Raw genomic sequence first — 27,388 nt, 5'->3', positions numbered from 1 at the left:
TGCTGTTTTGAGTGAGATACGGTTTCTGAATGTGTCCTGCTTTCAGTCTCCTATTGAGCTGTTCTAAATCGGCCTCGGACTGTGACGTCACAGTTCGAAATGAGCTGGCTAACCACAACCGTTAGCTCGTAGCGTTAGCATTAGCCGGCTAACGCTAACATGCTACGTCGTTCTCAATAGCAAAGCACTGCTACAACACACACAAGTTTACCATAATCTACAAAAGAACTACTTACATGTGCGCCCTCATTTAGAAGTCTCCGAGCTAATCCTGTCTTGTAACTGACCAAAGTTGGAGAAACAGCCTTTCCTTTACTGTCTCTAGAGTTAGCTAGCTGACATGATCTACATCTGAGCTACTGCGCATGTGCGAACAATCAAAGATAGTACAGAAGAAGAAGATGAAAAGAGGTCTCACTCTGTAGCTAAAACAGAAACCAGGTGAAAAGAGGATCTGCAGCAGTGAGAGAGAGCTGTGCAGTACAACAAAAATATGGTGTTTTTTGAAAATTAAACCATGTAAACCTATTCTGGTAAAACCTTAAAATACAGTTATGAACCTGAAAATGAGCATAATATGGGCGCTTTAATAACTTTTCATCATTAAGGTGTTGGGATGGTACAGACCAAGTTTGAAGTTGATCAGATGAAATCTGTAGGAGGAGTTCCCTAAAGTATAGCAACTTGACTTTTAGGCCTACTTCCTGTTGCCACTAGGGGGCGCTATGACTTTAAGTAAATATCGGCCTTTATTTGTCCTCACGTTCGGACTCTTATGAATCCTGAAAAGTTTCGAGGTAATCGGACAATGTACACTCGAAGTTACACCCACTTCCTGTTTCGGGCGCTAAACGCATAAAATGGCCGCCCACGGCCACGTCCCATGACAAAGTTTTTCTTTAACAACTTTTCATCTTTAACTTCTTAAGATGGCACAGACCGAGTTTGAAGTTGATCGGATGAAATCTCTAGGAGGAGTTCGTTAAAGAACATACGACATGTGGAAATGGCCAAAATCGCGCTAATTTCGAACATTTAATTAAAATGGCGGACTTCCTGTTGGGTTTAGGGTATGGCTCTAATGAAGTTTTTGTACATCTTGACATGGTACATATGTGTACCAAGTTCCGTGAAGTTTACGTTAAACGCACTGCAGGGGCTCAATTTTCTTAACTTTCTAGGGGGCGCTAGCGAGCCATTTTTGTGCGCCTATTCCCGAAACCCTTAAAATACGTAAATTTTCACCAGACTTGATGCGACCGCCAAATTTGGTGAGTTTTTGAATATATTAAGCCCCTCAAAAAGCCAATTCATTTGACGGGAAAATAATAATAGAAAGAAAGAAAGAAACAATAATTCCTTCAGTTTCAATAGGGCCTTCGGCGCTGATGCTGTCGGCGCTTGGGCCCTAATTAAAACTGCGAGCAGCGATGGACGGGCCCGAGCGCCTCTGCGCGCGTCGGGGTTACCGGCGGACGCCACTCCTTGCAACCTTGCATTCGCGCGGCACTCCCTAGCCAACATTTGTATGTGGGGCCCATTGGGGTAAAAAGTGGGCACAATCATTGGCCCCAGGTGGGATTGTCAGATCACACCCATATGGGATTGTCCGCGGGTTGCATGTTGGCCCCAGCATTAAGTCCTATGTGTGGCCTACATGGGGACAGTATGGACTGAAATACGGGTTGCAAGTGGTATTCTCCGCGGGTTCCATGTTGGCCCCAAGCCAATTGCCCATGTGACTTTAAGGCAGGATTACACCAGGTTTTAGAGGGGCCCCAGCGGGGCAAAACGCACAAGACCCATCTTGGTCCCAGCATTAAGACCTATGTGGGGCCTACATGGGGACAGTATGGACTGAAATGTGGGTTGCAAGTGGGATTGTCCACGGGTTCCATGTTGGCCCCAAGCCAATTGCCCATGTGACTTTAAGGCAGGATTACACCAGGTTTTAGATGGGCCCCAGCTGGGCAAGATATGCTTTAAAAAATCCTTATTGAATACTGAGTATAGTATGAATAAACATCCAACTTAGAGCTGCAACAATTAATCAAAAAAATAAATTATTAATCATCAACCAGTTTGAGTCAGGCTCTATATAATTTAAAAAACTGCCACATTCTCTGATTTCAATATTTTGCTGATAAACAAAATGATCAACAGATTCATTCATTCATTGGTAATGAAAATAATTTTTCCAGAAAAACAATTTCAACAATGTTTTGTAACTGAGTAATATTTTAACAGTTTAACTGTACTTGTAACTGAAGACAAATTTTCTGCACTCACTCATATTCCACCACTGCTCAGTACTGTTTAATTTGGCACTGGCTGTCTGGATGCCCTTCGTCCTCCTCTGTCTCTTGCCCGAGTGAACCATTTCGACAGTGCCCTCTCTGCCTCCTGTTGGTTCACCTGTGCCGTCAATGAATTCTTCTTAAGAGCCTCTGTAAAACAAATTTGGTTGACAGTATGAGCTAACATTAAAAACATTCTCTTTAAACACCATTTAGAATTAAACAATGGCCAACTTCAGGGCCATATTGGAAAAAGTATGAAGGATATGATGGATCATCGTTATGGATTTTTAGCACAAGAAAATATTTATCAAGTACTTGAACTTAAAACATTTTATTACTCTCTCATAATCATAATTAATAGCTTTGTGAGGTGTGTACAAATAATCATAAAATAAAATAATTAAAATGTTTTCACATTAAAACGCATGCACTAAAAGCAATAACTGATGCACGAGGCTTCAATGGTACAATGCAGGCTTCAGATTTGAAATGCCAATAGAACCAGCATTATTTGGGTAAAAAGGTGGCTATTTATATGTTGATTTAAGCTTATTTAGTATTAAAAAAAAATTAGATGAGCAGTTCTGAAAAGTCCAGGACAAAGAGTGACATTTTTCCTCCAATTTACTTTAATTTGAAAATCCCACCATGCTCAATACCTTACTGGTGCATAATCTAAAAAAAAAAGCAAGTCCATAAAATAAAGTAACGACCGCACACAGATACAGTGATTAAAGCAAGAAAAAAATAATTTCACTGCCGTAAAGGTCGCTTCCCATAGGTTTTCATGGGCTGTTAAGCCCAACAGCTCTTCTGTTCTCTAACACAGCATTCGAGTTGTAAGAAGGCTTTTAACCTACACAATCTAAATAATTCAGACCAAGAGCATTTTTAAAAGGAAAAGGGTGATTTTGAACAGCTTTTCTATTGTCAGTTTGCTTTTATGTAAAGTTTTCAATCTATTAAGCTTAAGACTTTTATAAAAAAATAAAAAAGACTCTGCAGGTTACAGGTTAAACTTCAGTTTACTTAAGTACTGTACTTAACGACAAGTATGAGATACTTGTACTTTACTTGAGTAGGCTATTCCTATGTGATGCTACTTTATTTTTCCACTCCACTACATCTCAGACATAAATATTGTACTTTCTACTCCATTACATTTATTTGACAGCTTTAGTTACTTTTCAGATGAAGATTTGACAAAAAAGAATATATTTAATATTCTATTCTATTATTTTTTTTAAATTCTCTGCTCTTTCCTTTTCTTTGAAGATTTGCTATGCACTTGAAAGGTGCTATACAAATAAAGTGTATTATTATTTAAAAAACATTTGATACACTTAAGGTATGATGCAGTAGTTAATCATTTCCCCAAAGTATATATATAAAGGGGCCCAACACTGATGAAGAACATTCAAATCTCTCACGTTTGTTAGTGACACAAGCACACAACAAAATATCCTTCAATAATATAACACTGCTGCACAACGAGTACTTTTACTTTTGTTACTTTATGTACATTCTTCTGCTATACTAAAGGTATTTTTACTTTTGTAAAATTTTGAATACAGGACGTTTACTTGTAATTGAGTATTTTCAGATGACAGTATTTGTCTGCTTTTACTTAAGTAGCCTAAAAAGGATCTGAGAAACTGTTACTTTCATCACTGTGTGACTGAAATCGCTGCAGTGTGGTCAAGGGTTCAGTAGGAATGCATCCATAGATCTCTTTTTGGTTCACGTTTCTTGTGAGACTCACATGTACCGTGTCGCAACTCGCATCACGTCGTATTCCTACACTTTTCTGAAAACAGGCCAGTGGGCGTAGCAAATGTGGAGACAGGTTCAACTGCACTTTAGCGAAGTGTGCGCAGTTTGACATCAGACACAACACTGTGATGACAGCCTTCCCTGCTTTCTTCACAGCCACTGTGTCTGTCCTGCAGTGGTTTGACTGCAAGACAGATGCTTTTTACAAAGGTTATATTAAAAAAAAAAAAAAAAAACTGCGGACCTTGACTCCTTGGTTCTAGGGGCACTGCAGCAGAGGAAATGCGCCCGGCGAAAATATAATCTGCTTCAGCTGAATTATATTACACTTTTTATTCGCACACGTGCCCCTAAATACATTTTATAGTTCGCACACATCTATTTTTAGTCTCAAATACGAGTGAAACACTTGAACTGTCGAGCCCTGCACAACAAAAGCACACATTGTAATTTTTTTTCTCTCATTTTTCAGGGTAACTGAGAACTTTAATCCCTGCAGATGGAATGTTCAACAAATGATTTTCATTAGTTGAAGAACTTCTCTAAATTTACTTACCATACACAACGTTGAAAAGTCCTTAAACTTCTTTTTCCCGTGACGGCCAAACATGTTATAGTCCAATGCCAGCTCATTTGACAGTATGCATTTCATCATTCGCCTCGTTGCATCATCTACATTTGTGCCCCCTATATCTGCAACCATGGCAACCTAGGGATGAGAGCCAAAAGGAGAAAAACAGGCTTACATTAACTGAAGTTGTAGCCTTTGTGTAATTTACTGTAATGTAATACATATTTTATTTTGTAGGCTAATCAATTTGAAAAAAAAGTTAAAAATAAAAAAAACTTACAACAGCAGACATTAGACTGCGGTCCCCCAGTCGCTCCTCAAGCGCCTCAACATCTGCTTGAGTTTGTAGCGGGAAGACCACACCATCAGGAACCTCCATCACCGATGTATCTTGCTTCTTCAGCAGGACATTTAGCATCTTACCACGAACCTTCTGGGTCTCCTTAATTTCTTCTACAATTGTAAGAAGTTTAGAGAACATTGCTTCACAACTGGGGCTTGCAAACCTCTGGACAGTGGGGCTGGCGATCTGCTGGACAGTGGAACTGGCGACTCGCTGGGCAGTGGGGCTGGTGATCTGCTGGACAGTGGAACTGGCGACTCGCTGGGCAGTGGGGATGGTGATCCGGCTGGTCATTTTATTTGCTGCTGGCCAAAGGAGTTTTTCTGGGGGAGTGGGTGGAAGTTCGTCCTCTGAATCAGAATGCTCTCTTGATTCTAGTTGCTTGCTCTGACTCTGGAAGAGTTTTGACCTTGTCCTAGAGAAGTTAAAATGAAGATATAAGGTAAACCATACCTACTGCCTCTATATTATGGAAATTACTTTTAACCTGTATTCCCCCACAAACACCTACTTTCTCTTTATCAAGCCATCTTCGATGTCTGTCAGGTCTGATGTATACTCAGCTTGATGTAGCTTTACCCTGGCCTCCGCATAAGTAGCTGTAAAATACAATGACAAATGCAAAGTCATGGTCAGGAATTCACTTGACAGAAGTGTGACGGCTTTTAAACAAGTTAGTCTTCCTCTTCCTCTGCTGTCACACAGACATGAGCTGCAGAGAATCACAGTGCACATCTGTATGTAGCAGTATTAATTGAAAAATGCATGCACATACAGTATACATAATATGAAGCAGATGTCTAATCTGCAGAGGGATAGTGTGGTTGCATGTATCCAACCAAACAAGAGCACACCTACAACTATCACATATGTGAGGACTAAAATCAATTTAACTGAATTAATCAAGTTTGGTGTGATCCTGCTTGTTTGGAATGATGATGTGCGGCTACACCAGCCCTTGACCAATTAGCTCAGAGAACCTTTTAGAGAAAAATCAACACAAAAAAGACTGAGTTGGGGATCACAGGGGCTTTAAAGTAAGTAAAGGAAATAGAGCACTAGTTAATAAGGAAAATTAAAGTTACCTGCATTTCCCATCACACGCACATTACACAGAATCCAGTTTTGAGCTGGTGGTGTGCCCTCTTTCACAGCCTTGGTCACATTGAGCAATGTGGCTGGTGGCCACCAGCATAATTTTCCGTCAGTGCCCTCGAACCATGTTGTTGGAATGATGTCCACCTTCTTGCAGCCATCAGGGTCAATTTCATCCATAAACTCCACCACATTGAATGAGGGCATCCTGCAAAGGTCATCATGTTATGTGCTGTGTAGCTGAGGCAAAGCCACAAACATTTTCTGAAGAGGCAATAACAGCAGTGGTTTTGTGAAGTCTGTTACTGGAGCACTGGCAAGCTGACCAGACAGTTTTGATAGTAAACAAACTCAAGACATGTCGAATCAATGGGGTAGTTGAAAAAACATGCCCCTGTCTCAAAAAGTTCATACACTACATGTGTTTCTGCAGTGGAATGCACAATATTCCTCACAATTGCAACTCTGCCCCCCAGTTCAAAACAATTGGAACCACTTGAGTTTGAGATGATTGTGTCTTTGAGTTTATACATCTTATATTGAACACCCTGAGGCATGGAAAAATCTGTTGGCAGTGGTCCAGATGCATGGGGCTGTTTCAGTTCAACACCTTCAGGCATGTCTTTCGACATGTGAGAAAATAATTGCCTTTCATAGACACGTCTGACAATCTGTTGCACAGGACCCTGTGGTCTTCTCACCATTTTTTTCAACTGTCCCAAATAATTCTCAAAAGGAAAACATGAAACTGAATCCAGAGGGCCATATTTTTCAGCATCATCTGCTAAATGTATAAGACGGTGTGTATTGTTAACCAGAAATTTAGTCCCATATATCTTAGCAAAGTTGGTAACAAAGAATCTTAACAATTTTCTGGCAAAACCACAGAACTCTCTACACAGAGGAGACAGAAGTATTCTCATGGCACATGACAAAACCAGGAAGTTTTTGTAATGTTGATTGGGCAATCTTTGAAAAAGCACAACTGGCCCTGTATATAATAAGAACTGCCTGAATTCTGTAGCCTTCCACTGGCTGTACTCAGACAAAGATCTTGGTTTTCTGGAGAAGCTCTGGGGTAAGCTTTGTCTACACAGTCTCAAGTGATCAGAGATGGCGGAAAGGACAGAAGATGGAACCCGACATTGCAATGGCCCCTTAAACCACAGAGCAATCAATTTACGCACAATGCCCAAGCAAATTAAATGCATGTCGTCTAGAGGAAAAGCAGAAACCATACCAATGCCTAGCCCCTGGAGAGGTGATTTAGAGTGATGGTGGTCTTCTTAAGACATTTGTTCAAACTGAGTGTCTGTCCTCAGGCTGGAATCCATGTCTGGAAACACAACTATTGTCAACATAAATGCCATACTGTGTGCAACGCTCACAAGAACTATAGCCACCATGACCTTGGATACATTTTAAAAAAGCTCTTGCTGGAGTGTCACAAATAAAAGCATCTGGAAATGCGACATTGTACCGTTTCCCACTTAACATTACACCAGTTGTTGTGATGGCTTTTACATCTTCAATAAAATCACGCATGTACAGTGCCTTTTACGTTTCCTTGCCACATTTCCAAAATATTATGTAATTTTTAATCAATTCATTATGTGCATATATTCTTTTCAATTTATCCGTATTTTTGGATTAAACTTGTACATCAGTTTCAAGTTCGATTGTAAAATAGTTCTACACACCACTATTTGTTTTTTTTAGGCACTGTAGTTGTTCACAGATTCAGGTTTACAGGGACCTGCATATACACCTATGATAAACACTTTTGCTTTTGGTAGTTCAACTATTTTACCTAAAATAGGCCACAGCTTAATATTAGAGCTCCTTGAAAGAGGCATCCCATCAACATTCACACGAACAGTCAATGTGTCTGTTGTCAGTTCATGCTCACTTGTCATTTTCAGTTCTGACAGTATCGCACTTGCAAGCCCAAAGTGGTAGTAACTTCCCTGTCCCATCTCTTTGACCGTACAATCTTTCACTGTACCGAGGAGAGTTCTGGGATCCTTGGGTACATCCAGACCCAGCTCCAAGAGTATTGCTAGTAACTCTGACAGTGCAGAATGATACACCTGACAGTTAGCTGCCCATTCAGCTAGTTTCCTCTTCGCATCAGAGTGGGGTTCCTCTTCAGTAAAATCACAGGCAGGATCTTCATCACAGTCACTACACATGTCATCAACATCACTGTCAAAGTCCAACTGCATATTTATAGCCTCATCAGCATTGTTCTCCATATATTCCTCAACCTGCACATACGGATCCACTGTCTGCGATGCCTGGTCCACTGCCTGATCTCCCTGGTCCACCGCTAGCACTGCCTGGTCCACAGCCTCCATGGCAAGGGTCATTCAATGCTGCTGCACTCTAGCTTTGATTACCCTCCTCCTTGTCCTTGAATTGCCATGAAAGTAATCCATTTCAATACAATACACAGGAGACAATAGTGTTTCCCACATGTAAAATGGCTTGTACTTCATCATTTCGTTTGATTGGTTTGAGGAAACTGGTAGGCCTCCCATGTAAACAAAGCCCACTAAACAAAAATAAAATGTAAACTGTAGGTCTAATAATCTAAAATCAAATTCAACTCTTAGCCTTCTTTGAAGTGGTTCAACTTAACATCACTAACCGGGGATTTCCACTGGATGCGTAACAGCTGCGGACCGGCTCCGCTGCGTGTCTGCTGCGTGCTCCACCGTCCGTCAATACCCACCGGGTCCGGATTTGTTGCGGAACGGCTGCGGCCGTAACTGACAGCTGTAGTCACGAGGACCCACGAATTCAGGTAGAATAGAACCACAAAACCAACAACAGTTTGTTTCCATCCAGAGGAGTAGAGGGGAAACGACTCTGAGCTGCGTTTTCAAGGTGTAGTTCAGGGAAATATGATCCGCCGTGAGCACGGTGTATTTTATTTTGAAAATTAACCGGATATTTATTTTGTTTCTGTGCTCGACTTCCTGTCCCGCACTATCTGCCGTGTGCTGAATTGCTGCAGAGCTCTCCGTCGTCCGTCAAAAATAGAAGCTCTGCGTATCTGCTGCAGAGGGCTGCGGACTGACGGAACTGGGACGGAGTCGGGACGCAGACGTTCCGCAGTCTGTGGAAATACACAGATTGACTTTAATGGAAACCTAATGACTCCGTCGACGTTCCGGAGACGTTCCGCATCCAGTGGAAATTGCTGGTAAGTGGGAAACTTAGGAGAAAACTACCCACTACTCAGTGGCGGAAATATTTTGTGTTTATTTCACAAGGAAATCTGGTTTTATATTCCAAAAATGGCATTAAAAAGGATAAACTTATTTCTGAAATTAATTAAAATATAATAGTTATGATCAGGACTTCAGTTGATGAAAAGATCTGACTCAATAAAAGTGGAAAAAATATTCATAAATAATATTTTTACAGCACTTTTAGGAGGGGAACATTTTTTCAGAGAGGGATCTCTACATTACTTTTTTAAATGGGTGCGCACAAGGGTTAATATTATTTCAGAAGTAAGCTTAAACAAACAAAACTATTCTATCTAATTTAATCCAATTCTGTGGTCATCAATCAAAACACCCTGTTCTTTCCTTCCTCATCACACACACACACACACACACACACACACACACACACACACACACACACACACACAAAAAAAAACACACACACACACACACACACACACACACACACACACACACACACACACAGAATTAATGAAACTGAGCAGAGGAAGGCAGCGACTGTCCACCATCATGCACTTCACATGGCCTACTACAATTTTTGAGCTTGCAAGTGCAATAATATCAGAACTGAAAATGACCAATGAGCATGAACTGACAACAGATACATCATGCATATATGGCAAACTATTACATTTAAATTACTTACGTGGCAAAGAAGAACACTTTCCCACAGTTATTGAATAACTGATCTGGACAAATCTAAATGTGACAGGAAGAAAATGGTTGAGAGAAGTCAACAGGAGGCACTTTTTATAATTTATGTTTTTGCACAGGTAAATACTGTGTGGTTAACATTCACCCACCAAATTTCAGGTTAAATTCACAGCCTAGAAATAGAACAATGGGAGAGTTCTTATTTTGTTTAGATTTGTCATATTTGTTCTTAGTAATTATGTCAGGTGCATTCACACATTAATGGCACTCTGATAAATAAGAGCTAGGACACCGATAGGCCTAGATGTACCATTACAGAATAATGCTTTTGGACTTGAACTAAACTGAACGATTAGTTTTTTTTTTTTTTTTTTTTTAAAAGGGCCAGTATGGCTGTTAGATGTCAGTCTAGTTAAATTGTCAGAACTACCCATTAAATCATTCTTTCTCAAAACATTTTCCCGGGAACCCATTTTAACAAAAATGACAAACCATTGTGACCCTATAGACCTTTTCATGGCAGACATGTTGACATGTCATAGTAGGAAAAGCACAGGTGTATTCAAAACCATTACTGATAGCTGCATTCCACTTAGGAGAGGTCCTGGTATTAAACCATTACTGATAGCTGCATTCCACTTAGGAGAGGTCCTGGTATTGTGCATGCTGGCTCACTGAAATAGCTTACTGGGACACTTGATGGAACTGAGCCATCGTTAAGGTTATCAATTTCAGCTGTGCTTTTCCTACTATGACAAGTCAAAATGTAAAAAGACAGCATTTTCTTAAAATGCATACCTGAACTCTCGGGAAAAACAACTGCAATCAATCATACAATTGCAGCTGAAACGGATATAGCTTAATTAATTTAATGTAACACTAGCTTCATCACTGCTTACACAGCTTGTTTTGTACAAGATTACCAATGTCTTTGAACTCATTCACACAAAACTAAAAAGGAAAAAAGCAGCAGAGGCAACAAAAAGAGCCGAGCTAATTCAGCTTTCATTTTTGTATTCGAAATTGTTTAATATACTACTTCGAAATTGTACTGCCTCGAAATTGTTTATTCTGCCTTTAATTTCGAGAGGGGCTGTATAAAACCAGTAACGTTATGTCGACTAATTAGGTTGAAACTAACCCTAACTACTAGCCTAACTACTAACATTAGCTAAAGTTAGCTAAAACACTCAACATTAGCGGAGTTCAAAAAAGCATTTTTTCAAATTCCCCAGTGTCTTAGCTCACAATACTTTGATAGTAATGATGGTTTAATACAATAATTTTACATAATTTTACATAATAGAGAGACAGGTATGTTACTCACCGGTGTTGAAAGCGCGCTGCAGCTGCTACTGCTGCGGACTGATGCTGCTCTACTCTGCTGCAGTCGGCGCTTCGAAATAAAAGCGCGTATAAACTAAACTCTTAATTTTGAAAAGCCTTGCCAGCGTCTGCCTTTGTCAAAAACAATGTTTCTGCTCATAAAGTATGGAGCAATGAATATGCCAGCACATGTCAATAACAACAACAGATTAATAATTCCTCCTGCAGCCAGAGGAGGGTCGTTAGTGATTGGAACCACCTGGGCTCAGGTTATTTAAGCTGCTTCTAACCACTTTTCTCTCTCTCTGCTCCTCCAGGTATGATTTGGTTTGGTTTGTTCCTTTATAGCTTTACTTAGTTTCCACTCAGTCATTTACACCTATACAGATTCACTCATCCATGCACTTTACATACACCTTACATTATGACATTCTCACACCTCATTCCTTTTTCTTTATTTAAAGTTACTAGTTTTGATTTATAATAAAATATCTTTTTGATTGGCCTATACCTGTTGTTGGTGTCCCCTCATTCTTTGCCACAGGCCATGAGCCGGTTTGTGACAATATGTACTACCAGTCAAAGGTTTCAGAACACCCCAATTTTTCCAGGTTTTTATTTAATTTCATGCAGTACAATAATATATTATTGTACTCTGAAATGAAAGAATAGAACAAATGAACAATGTAAGTTAAAAAAGAAATCATGGAATCAATTTATAAACCAAAATGTATTCTAAATTTTTGACTCATGAAAGTAGCCACCTTTGGCAGATATAACAGCTGAACACACTCGTGGCATTCTTTCTACAATGGAAATCAAACATTCTTCAGAAAGTTCTTCTCAACTCTGTTGCAGAAGTTCACATAAATGTGTGGCACTTGTAAGTTGCTTTGCTTTCACTTTTCTGTCCAGTTCATCCCAAACCAGCTCAATGGGGCTGTGTGGCCACTCCATGTTTTTAAGCTTACCAGCTTGTTCTTTTTTTTTTTTAGTAGTAGTAAAACTAAAAAAATTGGGGTGTTCTAAAACGTTTGACCGCTAGTATGTGTGTGTATATATATATATATATATATTATTATATTATTTTTTAATTTTGTTTTATTCTTCTCTTAGTAAGGTAATATAATTATTACTGTGAAAATCTATAGGCTATCCAGTGGCTTACGGATATGTTGTTGTAGACAATTGTCAGCTACAACCTGCCTGGCCATTCCATTCCATTCCGCTTCTGCCCCACAGAACTGCAGCTGCTTACTTGTGTTGTGTGTTTTTTTCCCCGCAATGTGTGATAGATGTGTCAAAGGTAAGAGAGCACTAAAATTCTCAAACCACAGAGACAGCTCTCCTTACAAGCCTGTCCAACCACAAGCCACCTCCCAAACATGCCACAGCATACAAGATAATGCTGATGACAATGTTGTCATGTTGTTTTGCAAGTTCGACTGTAATATTGACTGTATGACTACAGAGCAATCCAGTCTCACACCAGTGGCAGTCAGTCCAAAAACGATTGAGGCGCTTTCACCTACCTATACCCTGTTTTATTCTGAACTGAGAATGTTTCACATGTCCATGTATCATCATGTCTGTATTTACGTTAATTATGATTATAAAAGATAGTCCACCAATGTTAAACTGGGATTTTGATGTTTTTAAGATGCAAACAATAAATGCAGAAAAAAAACACATAAAAAAAACAACAGCATTACAAAGCTGTCTTACCTTTGGCCAGTATAGCACTACTTGAACACCATTTGTGCTCTAAAAAAAGTACGTACATGCATCAAATTTGGTTTGCTAAATCCCGGGGCCAAGAGTGTGTACCCAAAATTTGGGGTCCGAACTGCAGCCCTTTAAATTTTTACAAAATTTGTGCAAATTTGGGGTGAGCATAACTGTAGAAAATACAAAAAATAAAATTACTAAAGCAACATGGTGCCCCAAATATTATTACCAAGTTCCACCCCATGCCGACTTTGCCCAATTAGGCCCCCTGTGGGGCCCATAGAGTAAGCGCACATGGGCTTCCCATGTTGGATTACAGAACGCATATGGGGCCCACACAACTTGCCTACAACTTGCCTACTTCCAGCCAATGCCCACTTAGCCCAATCTTATCCCTTACAGGGCCCACACAGTCAGCCCACATGGGAAGCCCATGTGGGCCCATGCTGAAGGAACCATATGGGGCCCAAGAAATGATACTCAGTTCCACCCCATGCCTACCCTGCCCACTTATATCCCCTATGGGGCCCCTAGAGTAGGCCCACATGGGCTTTCCATGTGGGGCTCATGTTACTGACACAATATGGGTCCCAGACAATGTTACTCAGTTCCACCACATTCCCACTCTGCCCACTTATATCCCTTATGGGGTCCATAGAGTTGGTCCACATGGGCTTACCATGTGGGGCCCATGTTACTGGAACAACATGGGCCCCAAATATTATTACCAAGTTCCACCCCATGCCGACTTTGCCCAATTAGGTCCCTTGTAGGGCCCATAGAGTAGACATGTTATAGAACCCACATGGTGCCCACACAACTTGCCTACTTCCAGCCAATGCCCACTTAGCCTAATCTTATCCCTTACAGGGCCCACATGGTCAGCCCACATGGGCTTCCCATGTGGGCCCATGCTGAAGGAACCATATGGGGCCCAAGAAATGATACTCAGTTCCACCCCATGCCCACCCTGCCCCTGCCCTCCCTATGGCTTAACCATAGGGAGCGGGTCAAACCATCACCAATTAAAAAGGAACTCTCTGCTGAGTTCAATTATACCTCACACAAGGCTCTACCTTAGATGGGGAATGTTTTATGAAAGGGGGGGTGGCTAAGCACAGAGGGACGGGCCAAACCATGACCAATGTATAAGGAACTCTCTGCTGAGTGGCCTGAGGAAGTGGGCGTGGTTAAAGTATAGGGGGCTGCTCAGTATCACATGTAGACCACACGTAAGTTTCATGTAAATCGGATGATGTTTGTCATATAAGGCGCATTTCCTGTTGCCAGCGGGGGGCGCTATGACCAAAAGTTAATTTTTGCCTGTAGGTGTCCTCAGGCCTGGACCCTTGTCAATCGTGAGAAATTTCGGGCAGATACGACAACGTACACTCAAGTTACAACAACTTCTTTGTTCATCGCTAAACACTCAACATGGCCGCCACGCCACGCCCACACCGTCTGACGAAAAGTTTTTCTTTTAAAGTGCCCATATTATGAAAAAAACACTTTTTCTGGGATTTGGGGTGTTCTTTTGTGTCTCTGGTGCTTCCACACACATACAAACTTTGAAAAAAATTTCACCATAATCTAGAAAAGAACTACTTACATGTGCGCCCTAATTTAGAAGTCTCTCAGCTAATCCTGCCTTGTAACTGACCAAAGTTGGAGAAACAGCCTTTCTTTTACTGTCTCTAGAGTTAGCTAGCTGACATGATCTACATCTGAGCTACTGCGCATGTGCGAGTGCAATCAAAGATAGTACAGAAGAAGAAGATGAAAAGAGGTCTCACTCTGTAGCTAAAACAGAAACCAGGTGAAAAGAGGATCTGCAGCAGTGAGAGAGAGCTGTGCAGTACAACAACAATATGGTGTTTTTTGAAAATTAAACCATGTAAACCTATTCTGGTAAAACCTTAAAATACAGTTATGAACCTGAAAATGAGCATAATATGGGCGCTTTAATAACTTTTCATCGTTAAGGTGTTGGGATGGTACAGACCAAGTTTGAAGTTGATCGGATGAAATCTGTAGGAGGAGTTCCCTAAAGTATAGCAACTTGACTTTTAGGCCTACTTCCTGTTGCCACTAGGGGGCGCTATGACTTTAAATAAATATCGGCCTTTATTTGTCCTCACGGTTGGACTCTTATGAATCCTGAAAAGTTTCGAGGTAATCGGACAATGTACACTCGAGTTACACCCACTTCCTGTTTCGGCGGCGAAACGCACAAAATGGCCGCCCCGCCACGGCCACGTCCCATGACGAAAAGTTTTTCTTTTAACAACTTTTCATCTTTAACTTCTTAAGATGGCACAGACCGAGTTTGAAGTTGATCGGATGAAATCTCTAGGAGGAGTTCGTTAAAGTACGACATGTGGAAATGGCCAAAATCGCACTAATTTCGAACATTTAATTCAAAATGGCGGACTTCCTGTTGGGTTTAGGGTATGGCTCTAATGAAGTTTTTTGTACATCTTGACATGGTACATATGTGTACCACGTTTCGTGAGTCTACGTTAAACGCACTGCAGGGGCTCAATTTTCTTAACTTTCTAGGGGGCGCTAGCGAGCCATTTTTGTGCGCCTATTCCCGAAACCCTTAAAATACGTAAATCTTCACCAGACTTGATGCGACCGCCAAATTTGGTGAGTTTTTGAATATATAAAGCCCCTCAAAAAGCCAATTCATTTGACGGGAAAATAATAATAGAAAGAAAGAAAGAAAGAAAGAAAGAAAGAAAGAAAGAAAGAAAGAAAGAAACAATAATTCCTTCAGTTTCATTAGGGCCTTCGCCGCTGTCGCTGTCGGCGCTCGGGCCCTAATTAAAGCTGCGAGCAGCGATGGACGGGCCCGAGCACCTCTGCGCGCGTCGGGGTTACCCGCGGACGCCACTCCTTGCAACCGTGCATTCGCGCAGCAGACACTGCAAATCGTCAACAATGAAAAGGGAACTCCCCGCCGAGTTCAACGATAGCTCACACAAGACTCTACGTCATACGGTTCATTAGCTGTGAAAAGGGGCGGGGCAAAAGCGTAGGGGGTGGGTCAAACCATTACCAACTAAAAAGGAAGTCTGTGCCGAGTTCAATGTTTTCTCACATAAGACTCTACCTTAAATGGGTCAAAAGTTATGAAAGAGGGCGTGGCTTAACCATAGGGAGCGGGTCAAACCATCAACAATTAAAAAGGAAGTCTGTGCTGAGTTCAATGATACCTCACATAAGACTCTACCTTAAACGGGTCAAAAGTTATGAAAGGGGGCGTGGCTTAACCATAGGGAGCGGGTCAAACCATCACCAATTAAAAAGGAACTCTCTGCTGAGTTCAATTATACCTCACACAAGACTCTACCTTAGATGGGTAAGGTTTTATGAAAGGGGGTGGCTGGGGGGCAACCTCACCAATGAATAAGCAAAAAAAATGGGGGGGGGCAAACCCCCCCCAATAAATAAGGAAGTCTGTGCTGAGTTCATTGATATCTCACACAAGGGTCTACATGAAACGGGTCATTACTTATAAAAGGGGGCGTGGCTAAGCACAGAGGGGCGGGCCAAACAATGACCGATGAACAAGGAAGTCTCTGCTGTGTTCAATGATACCTCACCTAAAACTCTACCTTAAATGGGTCAAAAGTTATGAAAGAGGGCGTGGCTTAACCATAGGGAGCGGGTCAAACCATCACCAATTAAAAAGGAAGTCTGTGCTGAGTTCAATGATACCTCACATAAGACTCTACCTTAAACGGGTCAAAAGTTATGAGAGAGGGCGTGGCTTAACCGTAGGGAGCGGGTCAAACCATCACCAATTAAAAAGGAAGTCTGTGCTGAGTTCAATGATACCTCACATAAGACTCTACCTTAAACGGGTCAAAAGTTATGAAAGGGGGCGTGGCTTAACCATAGGGAGTTGGTCAAACCATCACCAATTAAAAAGGAACTCTCTGCTGAGTTCAATTATACCTCACACAAGACTCTACCTTAGATGGGTAAGGTTTTATGAAAGGGGGGGTGGCTTAAGCATAGGGGGTGGGCGAAACCATCACCAATGAATAAGGAAGTCTGTGCTGAGTTCAATGATATCTCACACAAGGGTCTACATGAAACGGGTCATTACTTATGAATGGGGGCGTGGCTAAGCACAGAGGGGCGGGCCAAACCATGACCGATGAATAAGGAAGTCTCTGCTGTGTTCAATGATACCTCACACAAGACTCACGTCATACGGTTCATTGGCTGTGAAAAGGGGCGTGGCAAAAGCTTAGGGGGCGGGTCAAACCATCACCAATTAAAAAAGAAGTCTGTGCTGACTTCAATGATACCTCACATAAGACTCTACCTTAAACGGGTCAAAAGTCATGAAAGGGGGTGTGGCTTAACCATAGGGGGCGGGTCAAACCATCACCAATTAAAAAGGAAGTCTCTGCTGAGTTCAATTATACCTCACACAAGACTCTACCTTAGATGGATAAGGTTTATGAAAGGGGGGATGGCTTAAGCATAGGGGGTGGGCCAAACCATCACCAATGAATAAGGAAGTCTCTGCTGAGTTCAATGATATCTCACACAAGGGTCTACATGAAACGGGTCATTAGTTATAAAAGGCGGCGTAAGCTAAAGCATAGGGTGGGCCAAACCATCACCAATGAAGAAGGAACTCTCTGCTGAGTTCATTGATACCTCACACAAGGGTCAACCTTAAATAGTTGAAATGTTATAAAGGGGGCGTGGCTTAAGCTTAGGGGGCGGGTCAAACCATCACCAATTAAAAAGGAAGTCTGTGCTGAGTTCAATGATACCTCACACAAGACTGTACGTCATACGGTTCATTAGCTGTGAAAAGGGGCGTGGCAAAAGCTTAGGGGCGGGTCAAACCATCACCAATTAAAAAGGAAGTCTGTGCTGAGTTCAATGATACCTCACATAAGACTCTACCTTAAACGGGTCAAAAGTTATGAAAGGGGGCGTGGCTTAACCATAGGGAGCGGGTCAAACCATCACCAATTAAAAAGGAACTCTCTGCTGAGTTCAATTATACCTCACACAAGACTCTACCTTAGATGGGTAAGGTTTTATGAAAGGGGGGGTGGCTTAAGCATAGGGGGTGGGCCAAACCATCACCAATGAATAAGGAAGTCCGTGCTGAGTTCATTGATATCTCACATAAGGGTCTACATGAAACGGGTCATTACTTATAAATGGGGGCGTGGCTAAGCACAGAGGGGCGGGCCAAACAATGACCGATGAACAAGGAAGTCTCTTCTGTGTTCAATGATACCTCACCTAAAACTCTACCTTAAATGGGTCAAAAGTTATGAAAGAGGGCGTGGCTTAACCATAGGGAGCGGGTCAAACCATCACCAATTAAAAAGGAAGTCATTGACTTCCATTATAACCACATGTTTTGATCTCACTACCTTTACAGTATAAAACCATGCATTCTGTAATGTCAGCATTTCATTTGGAAGAAAACTAGTCATATTTGACATTTTTACAGTATTTCACCAGATTCAACCATTTTGCCCTTGTAGGCCGATGCATGAAATTATAGTTATATTATGGAGCTCTGTGTGTGTGTGTGTGTGTGTGTATGTGTGTGTATATGTGTGTGTGTATGTGTGTGTGTGTGTATATGTGTGTGTGTATGTGTGTATATGTGTGTGTGTATGTGTGTGTGTGTGTGTGTGTGTGTGTGTGTGTATGTATATTTGTGTGTGTCTGTGGGTGTGTGGGTGGGTGGGTGTGTGTGTGTGGGTTGGGTGTGTGTGTGCGTGTATGTATGTGTGTGTGTGTGTGTGTGTGTGTGTGTGTGTGTGTGCGTGTACGCGTGTCTGTGTGTGAGAGAGAGTTTGTGTAAATCTGGGTGAAAAAAGGGCTTCTTTGAAGGATGCATTTCATGTGTCTTTGAAGACGTGCTTGAATAAAAACATTGTCTCCTGCATTTGTTGTAAACAAAACCAACTATTAGTGTGTTTATGCACCTGGCTCTAGAGAAGGAGAAAGACCTGGAGCAGAGAGAAGGAGCCTTTATCTTCCAGCCAACTGCAGGACTCATCTGAAGATGACACAAGTTTCTGGAGTCTGACAAAATGGTCACTGGTGTCCTCCAACTCTGTGAGTGCCTCTAACCCTTCCTCTGAAAGTGGAGAGGACACTGAAGATCCTGTCCATCCTAACATTGAATGGACAGTGAAGAATTGGCAAGTCTGGTCTCCATCTAATACTGAGACGCTGCGCAACATTCAAGCACCGACCGGCATGATGTCAGAGCCCACGAGATATGCCATATCAAGAATCCATGATGTGGCATCCTCTTTCCACCTTTTCTTCACTCTTGACTTGATCCAGCTGATTCAGGAAATGACAAACCTACACGGGAGGTGTTCAATCTCAGGATGGAGTGATGTGGATGCTCAAGAGATTTTAACATACATGGGACTTCACACTTGGCTGGTGTGTACCGGTCCAAAGGGGAATCCACCCGGAGCCTGTGGGATGTCCATAGTGGGAGACCAGTCTTCAGGGCCACCATGTCCCACAAACCATTTGAAATGATAAGCGCCAGTTTACAGCACATGCAGGAGACAATGTTTTTATTCAAGCACGTCTTCAAAGACACATGAAATGCATCCTTCAAAAGATGCCTTTTTTCAGCCCTAAAATGATCATTGGTTGCTTACAGGTTTACGCAAACTCTCACACACACACATACACGTACACATATACACACACACACACACACACACACACACACACACACACACACACACACACACAAACACACACACACACACACACAACACACACACACAAACACACACACACACACACACACAAACACACACACACACACACACACACACACACACACACACACACACACACACACACACACAGCTCCATAATATAACTATAATTTCATGCATCGGCCTACAAGGGCAAAATGGTTGAATCTGGTGAAATACTGTAAAAATGTTAAATATGACTAGTTTTCTTCCAAATGAAATGCTGATATTACAGAATGCATGGTTTTATACTGTAAAGGCAGTGAGATCAAAACATGTGGTTATAATGGAAGTCAATGGGGCCATTTTTGCCTCGAAGGTGTCCAAAGGGAGTATCTGGAATTACATAAAAAATACTAATGCAATCAATTACGTTTTGTTGCTTATCTTTGACATATCCAAGCCTCTAATCCCCACCAAAGCCCCATTCCCCTATGATTTCTTTTATGGAAAATAATTAATGTTTTGTTGGGTTTTTCATAAATAATTGTTACTTCAAAGATTTAAAACTGGCATTTAAAGGGTTAAAATCCAGAAAATTATTAAATTTTTGGTAGTTTTGAGCAATTTACAAGTTGTTTAAGTGATTTTTGAAAAAAAAGCAGAAAAAAATATTGATATATGATGATTTAATATCAGTTTTTTGGACATGTACATTTTTGCCTCGAAGGTGTCCAAAGGGAGTATCTGGAACTATGTAAAAAATACTAATGCAATCAAATTAATTTTGTTGCTTATCTTTGACATATCCAAGCCTCTAATCACCACCAAAGCCCCATCTAGATATTATTCATTATATGGAAAAAAAATCATTTTTTGTGTTTTTTGTAATAAAAAATGAAATACTTCAAATACATAAACTGGCATTTAAAGGGTTAAAATCCTGAAAATGATTGAATGTTTGGTAGTTTTGATTAGGTTAGAAGTTGTTTAAGTGATTTATGAAAAAAAAGCAGAAAAAAATATTGATATATGATGATTTAATAACAGTTTTTGTGTGCGTGGACATTTTTGCCTCGAAGGTTGCCGAGTAAGGTTTTTTAAGGAGGGCATGAGGGTTAAGCATAGGGGGTGGGCCAAACCATCACCAATTAAAAGGAACTCTCTGCTGAGTTCAATGATATCTCACACAAGGGTCTACATGAAACAGGTCATTAGTTATAAAGGGGGCGTGGCTAAAGCATAGGGGTGGGCCAAACCATCACCAATGAATAAGGAAGTCTGTGCTGAGTTCATTGATATCTCACACGAGGGTCTACATGAAACGGGTCATTACTTATAAATGGGGGCGTGGCTAAGCACAGAGGGGCGGGCCAAACCATGACCGATGAATAAGGAAGTCTCTGCTGTGTTCAATGATACCTCACCTAAGACTCTACCTTAAATGGGTCAAAAGTTATGAGAGAGGGCGTGGCTTAACCATAGGGAGCGGGTCAAACCATCACCAATTAAAAAGGAAGTCTGTGCTGAGTTCAATGATACCTCACCTAAGACTCTACCTTAAATGGGTCAAAAGTTATGAAAGAGGGGGCGTGGCTTAACCATAGGGAGCGGGTCAAACCATCACCAATTAAAAAGGAAGTCTGTGCTGAGTTCAATGATACCTCACACAAGACTCTACAATAGATGGGTAAGGTTTTATGAAAGGGGGGGTGGCTTAAGCATAGGGGGTGGGCCAAACCATCACCAATGAATAAGGAACTCTCTGCTGAGTTCAATGATATCTCACACAAGGGTCTACATGAAACGGGTCATTAGTTATAAAAGGGGGCGTGGCTAAAGCATAGGGGGTGGGCCAAACCATCACCAATGAAGAAGGAACTCTCTGCTGAGTTCATTGATACCTCACACAAGGGTCAACCTTAAATTGTTCAAATGTTATGAAAGGGGGCGTGGCTTAAGCTTAGGGGGCGGGTCAAACCATCACCAATTAAAAAGGAAGTCTGTGCTGAGTTCAATGATACCTCACACAAGACTCTACCTTAGATGGGTAAGGTTTTATGAAAGAGGGGGTGGCTTAAGCATAGGGGGTGGGCGAAACCATCACCAATGAATAAGGAAGTCTGTGCTGAGTTCAATGATATCTCACACAAGGGTCTACATGAAACGGGTCATTACTTATGAATGGGGGCGTGGCTAAGCACAGAGGGGCGGGCCAAACCATGACCGATGAATAAGGAAGTCTCTGCTGTGTTCAATGATACCTCACACAAGACTCACGTCATACGGTTCATTGGCTGTGAAAGGGGGCGTGGCAAAAGCTTAGGGGGCGGGTCAAACCATCACCAATTAAAAAAGAAGTCTGTGCTGACTTCAATGATACCTCACATAAGACTCTACCTTAAACGGGTCAAAAGTCATGAAAGGTGGTGTGGCTTAACAGGCGAGGTCAAACCATCACCAATTAAAAAGGAAGTCTCTGCTGAGTTAAATTATACCTCACACAAGACTCTACCTTAGATGGATAAGGTTTATGAAAGGGGGGATGGCTTAAGCATAGGGGGTGGGCCAAACCATCACCAATGAATAAGGAAGTCTCTGCTGAGTTCAATGATATCTCACACAAGGGTCTACATGAACGGGTCATTAGTTATAAAGGGGCGTGGCTAAAGCATAGGGGTGGGCCAAACCATCACCAATGAAGAAGGAAGTCTCTGCTGAGTTCATTGATACCTCACACAAGGGTCAACCTTAAATAGTTGAAATGTTATGAAAGGGGCGTGGCTTAAGCTTAGGGGGCGGGTCAAACCATCACCAATTAAAAAGGGATTGTGCTCGAGTTCAATGATACCTCACACAAGACTGTCGTCATACGGTTTATTAGCTGTGAAAAGGGGCGTGGCAAAAGCTTAGGGGGCGGGTCAAACCATCACCAATTAAAAAGGAAGTCTGTGCTGAGTTCAATGATACCTCCCATAAGACTCTACCCAAACGGGTCAAAAGTTATGAAAGGGGGCTGGCTTAACCATAGAGGGCCGGGTCAAACCATCACCAATTAAAAAGGAACTCTCTGCTGAGTTCAATTATAACTACCGCACACAAGACTCTACCTTAGATGGGTAAGGTTTTATGAAAGGGGGTGGCTTAAGCATAGGGGTGGGCCAAACCATCACCAATGAATAAGGAAGTCCGTGCTGAGTTCATTGATATCTCACATAAGGGTCTACATGAAACGGGTCATTACTTATAAATGGGGGCGTGGCTAAGCACAGAGGGGCGGGCCAAACAATGACCGATGAACAAGGAAGTCTCTTCTGTGTTCAATGATACCTCACCTAAAACTCTACCTTAAATGGGTCAAAAGTTATGAAAGAGGGCGTGGCTTAACCATAGGGGAGGGTCAAACCATCACCAATTAAAAGGAAGTCATTGACTTCCATTATAATCCCATGTTTTGATCTCACCGCCTTTACAGTATAAAACCATGCATTCTGTAATGTCAGCATTTCATTTGGAGGAAAAACCTAGTCATATTTGACATTTTACAGTATTTCACCAGATTCAACCATTTTGCCCTTGTAGGCCGATGCATGAAATTATAGTTATATTATGGAGCTCTGTGTGTGTGTGTGTGTGTGTGTGTGTATGTGTGTGTATATGTGTGTGTGTATGTGTGTGTGTGTGTATATGTGTGTGTGTATGTGTGTATATGTGTGTGTGTATGTGTGTGTGTGTGTGTGTGTGTGTGTGTGTGTGTGTGTGTGTGTGTGTGTATATATGTATATTTGTGTGTGTCTGTGGGTGTGTGGGTGGGTGGGTGTGTGTGTGTGTGGGTTGGGTGTGTGTGTGCGTGTATGTATGCGTGTGTGTGTGTGTGTGTGTGTGTGTGTGTGTGTGTGTGTGCACGTGGGTGTCTGTGTGTGAGAGAGAGTTTGTGTAAATCTGGGTGAAAAAAGGGCTTCTTTTGAAGGATGCATTTCATGTGTCTTTGAAGACGTGCTTGAATAAAAACATTGTCTCCTGCATTTGTTGTAAACAAAACCAACTATTAGTGTGTTTATGCACCTGGCTCTAGAGAAGGAGAAAGACCTGGAGTAGAGAGAAGGAGCCTTTATCTTCCAGCCAACTGCAGGACTCATCTGAAGATGACACAAGTTTCTGGAGTCTGACAAAATGGTCACTGGTGTCCTCCAACTCTGTGAGTGCCTCTAACCCTTCCTCTGAAAGTGGAGAGGACACTGAAGATCCTGTCCATCCTAACATTGAATGGACAGTGAAGAATTGGCAAGTCTGGTCTCCATCTAATACTGAGACGCTGCCAAACATTCAAGCCCCGCCGGCATGATGTCAGAGCCCACGAGATATGCCATATCAAGAATCCATGATGTGGCATCCTCTTTCCACCCTTTTCTTCACTCTTGACTTGATCCAGCTGATTCAGGAAATGACAAACCTACACGGGAGGTGTTCAATCTCAGGATGGAGTGATGTGGATGCTCAAGAGACTTTAACATACATGGGACTTCACACTTGGCTGGTGTGTACCGGTCCAAAGGGGAATCCACCCGGAGCCTGTGGGATGTCCATAGTGGGAGACCAGTCTTCAGGGCCACCATGTCCCACAAACCATTTGAAATGATAAGCGCCAGTTTACAGCACATGCAGGAGACAATGTTTTTAATTCAAGCAGCTGCCCAAAGACACATGAAATGCATCCTTCAAAAGATGCCTTTTTTCAGCCCTAAAATGATCATTGGTTGCTTACAGGTTTCATAAACTCACACACACACACATACGAAACACACACACACACACACACACACACACACAAACACACACACACACACACACACACACACACAACACACACACAAAAACACACACACACACACACACACACACACACACACACACACACAGCTCCATAATATAACTATAATTTCATGCATCGGCCTACAAGGGCAAAATGGTTGAATCTGGTGAAATACTGTAAAAAGTTAAATATGACTAGTTTTCTTCCAAATGAAATGCTGATATTACAGAATGCATGGTTTTATACTGTAAAGGCAGTGAGATCAAAACATGTGGTTATAATGGAAGTCAATGGGGCCATTTTTGCCTCGAAGGTGTCCAAAGGGAGTATCTGGAATTACATAAAAATACTAATGCAATCAATTACGTTTTGTTGCTTATCTTTGACATATCAAGCCTCTAATCCCCACCAAAGCCCCATTCCCCTATGATTTCTTTTATGGAAAATAATTAATGTTTTGTTGGGTTTTCATACATAATTGTTACTTCAAAGATTTAAAACTGGCATTTAAAGGGTTAAAATCCAGAAAATTATTAAATTTTTGGTAGTTTTGAGCACTTTACAAGTTGTTTAAGTGATTTTTGAAAAAAGCAGAAAAAATATTGATATATGATGATTTAATATCAGTTTTTTGGACATGTACATTTTGCCTCGAAGGTGTCCAAAGGGAGTATCTGGAACTATGTAAAAAATACTAATGCAATCAAATTAATTTTGTTGCTTATCTTTGACATATCCAAGCCTCTAATCACCACCAAAGCCCCATCTAGATATTATTCATTATATGGAAAAAAAATTTTTTTGTGGTTTTTTGTATTAAAAAAATGAAATACTTCAAATACATAAAATGGCATTTAAAGGGGTTAAAATCCTGAAAATGATTGAATGTTTGGTAGTTTTGATTAGGTTAGAAGTTGTTTAAGTGATTTATAAAAAAAAAGCAGAAAGAAATATTGATATATGATTATTAATAACAGTTTTGTGTCGCGTGCCATTTTTGCCCGAGGGTGTAAGTGTTATGATCGCGTAAGGTTTACGTGAGGGCGGAGGGGGGAGGTGGGCCAAACCATCACCAATTAAAAGGAACTCTCTGCTGAGTTCAATGATATCTCACACAAGGGTCTACATGAAACAGGTCATTAGTTATAAAAGGGGGCGTGGCTAAAGCATAGGGGGTGGGCCAAACCATCACCAATGAATAAGGAAGTCTGTGCTGAGTTCATTGATATCTCACACGAGGGTCTACATGAAACGGGTCATTACTTATAAATGGGGGCGTGGCTAAGCACAGAGGGGCGGGCCAAACCATGACCGATGAATAAGGAAGTCTCTGCTGTGTTCAATGATACCTCACCTAAGACTCTACCTTAAATGGGTCAAAAGTTATGAGAGAGGGCGTGGCTTAACCATAGGGAGCGGGTCAAACCATCACCAATTAAAAAGGAAGTCTGTGCTGAGTTCAATGATACCTCACCTAAGACTCTACCTTAAATGGGTCAAAAGTTATGAAAGAGGGCGTGGCTTAACCATAGGGAGCGGGTCAAACCATCACCAATTAAAAAGGAAGTCTGTGCTGAGTTCAATGATACCTCACACAAGACTCTACAATAGATGGGTAAGGTTTTATGAAAGGGGGGGTGGCTTAAGCATAGGGGGTGGGCCAAACCATCACCAATGAATAAGGAAGTCTCTACTGAGTTCAATGATACCTCACACAAGGCTCTACGTCATACGGTTCATTGGCTGTGAAAAGGGGCGTGGCAAAAGCTTAGGGGGCGGGTCAAACCATCACCAATTAAAAAGGAAGTCTGTGCTGACTTCAATGATACCTCACATAAGACTACCTTAAACGGGTCAAAAGTCATGAAAGGGGGCGTGGCTTAACCATAGGGGGCGGGTCAAACCATCACCAATTAAAAAGGAACTCTCTGCTGAGTTCAATTATACCTCACACAAGACTCTACCTTAGATGGGTAAGATTTATGAAAGGGGGGATGGCTTAAGCATAGGGGGTGGGCCAAACCATCACCAATTAAAAAGGAACTCTCTGCTGAGTTCAATGATATCTCACACAAGGGTCTACATGAAACGGGTCATTAGTTATAAAAGGGGGCGTGGCTAAAGCATAGGGGGTGGGCCAAACCATCACCAATGAAGAAGGAACTCTCTGCTGAGTTCATTGATACCTCACACAAGGGTCAACCTTAAATTGTTCAAATGTTATGAAAGGGGGCGTGGCTTAAGCTTAGGGGCGGGTCAAACCATCACCAATTAAAAGGAAGTCTGTGCTGAGTTCAATGATACCTCACACAAGACTCTACCTTAGATGGGTAAGGTTTTATGAAAGGGGGGGTGGCTTAAGCATAGGGGGTGGGCGAAACCATCACCAATGAATAAGGAAGTCTGTGCTGAGTTCAATGATATCTCACACAAGGGTCTACATGAAACGGGTCATTACTTATGAATGGGGCGCGTAGCTAAGCACAGAGGGGGGGCAAAACCATGACCGATGAATAAGGAAGTCTCTGCTGTGTTCAATGATACCTCACACAAGACTCACGTCATACGGTTCATTGGCTGTGAAAAGGGGCGTGGCAAAAGCTTAGGGGGCGGGTCAAACCATCACCAATTAAAAAAGAAGTCTGTGCTGACTTCAATGATACCTCACATAAGACTCTACCTTAAACGGGTCAAAAGTCATGAAAGGGGGTGTGGCTTAACCATAGGGGGCGGGTCAAACCATCACCAATTAAAAAGGAAGTCTCTGCTGAGTTCAATGATACCTCACATAAGACTCTACCTT

At 41.7% G+C, this 27,388-nt stretch overlaps 1 protein-coding gene and 1 long non-coding RNA gene across 2 annotated transcripts; both read right to left on the bottom strand.

Moving 5' to 3' along the window:
• Positions 1-2,263: 2,263 nt before the first annotated feature.
• Positions 2,264-5,012, bottom strand: LOC120561678. The gene is made up of 3 exons (XR_005639633.1): positions 4,925-5,012; positions 4,630-4,782; positions 2,264-2,447 (listed from the first exon to the last, which is right to left on the bottom strand). It is a non-coding gene; the product is annotated as an uncharacterized LOC120561678 (long non-coding RNA).
• LOC120560227 lies at positions 5,010-11,413 on the bottom strand. The gene is made up of 6 exons (XM_039802528.1): positions 11,321-11,413; positions 9,986-10,038; positions 6,073-6,290; positions 5,499-5,586; positions 5,068-5,402; positions 5,010-5,017 (listed from the first exon to the last, which is right to left on the bottom strand). The coding sequence occupies exons 3-6, from the start codon at positions 6,287-6,289 to the stop codon at positions 5,010-5,012; spliced, it is 648 nt and encodes a 215-aa protein (XP_039658462.1). The 5' UTR covers position 6,290; positions 9,986-10,038; positions 11,321-11,413.
• Positions 11,414-27,388: the final 15,975 nt, after the last annotated feature.

The sequence above is a fragment of the Perca fluviatilis genome, chromosome 1 (assembly GCF_010015445.1).
Source record: "Perca fluviatilis chromosome 1, GENO_Pfluv_1.0, whole genome shotgun sequence".
Classification (NCBI taxonomy): domain Eukaryota; kingdom Metazoa; phylum Chordata; class Actinopteri; order Perciformes; family Percidae; genus Perca; species Perca fluviatilis.
Note: the sequence above shows the minus strand (reverse complement) of the source record. Positions and strands in the feature narration are given on the sequence as shown.

Excerpts from the sequence above, each read along its gene's own strand:
- LOC120560227 (XM_039802528.1), bottom strand. The coding sequence starts at position 6,289 with ATGCCCTCATTCAATGTGGTGGAGTTTATGGATGAAATTGACCCTGAT. Across the intron at positions 5,587-6,072 it reads GCGTGTGATGGGAAATGCAG|CTACTTATGCGGAGGCCAGG; the intron begins GTAACTTTAATT and ends TGTATTTTACAG. Across the intron at positions 5,403-5,498 it reads GATGGCTTGATAAAGAGAAA|GACAAGGTCAAAACTCTTCC; the intron begins GTAGGTGTTTGT and ends TAACTTCTCTAG.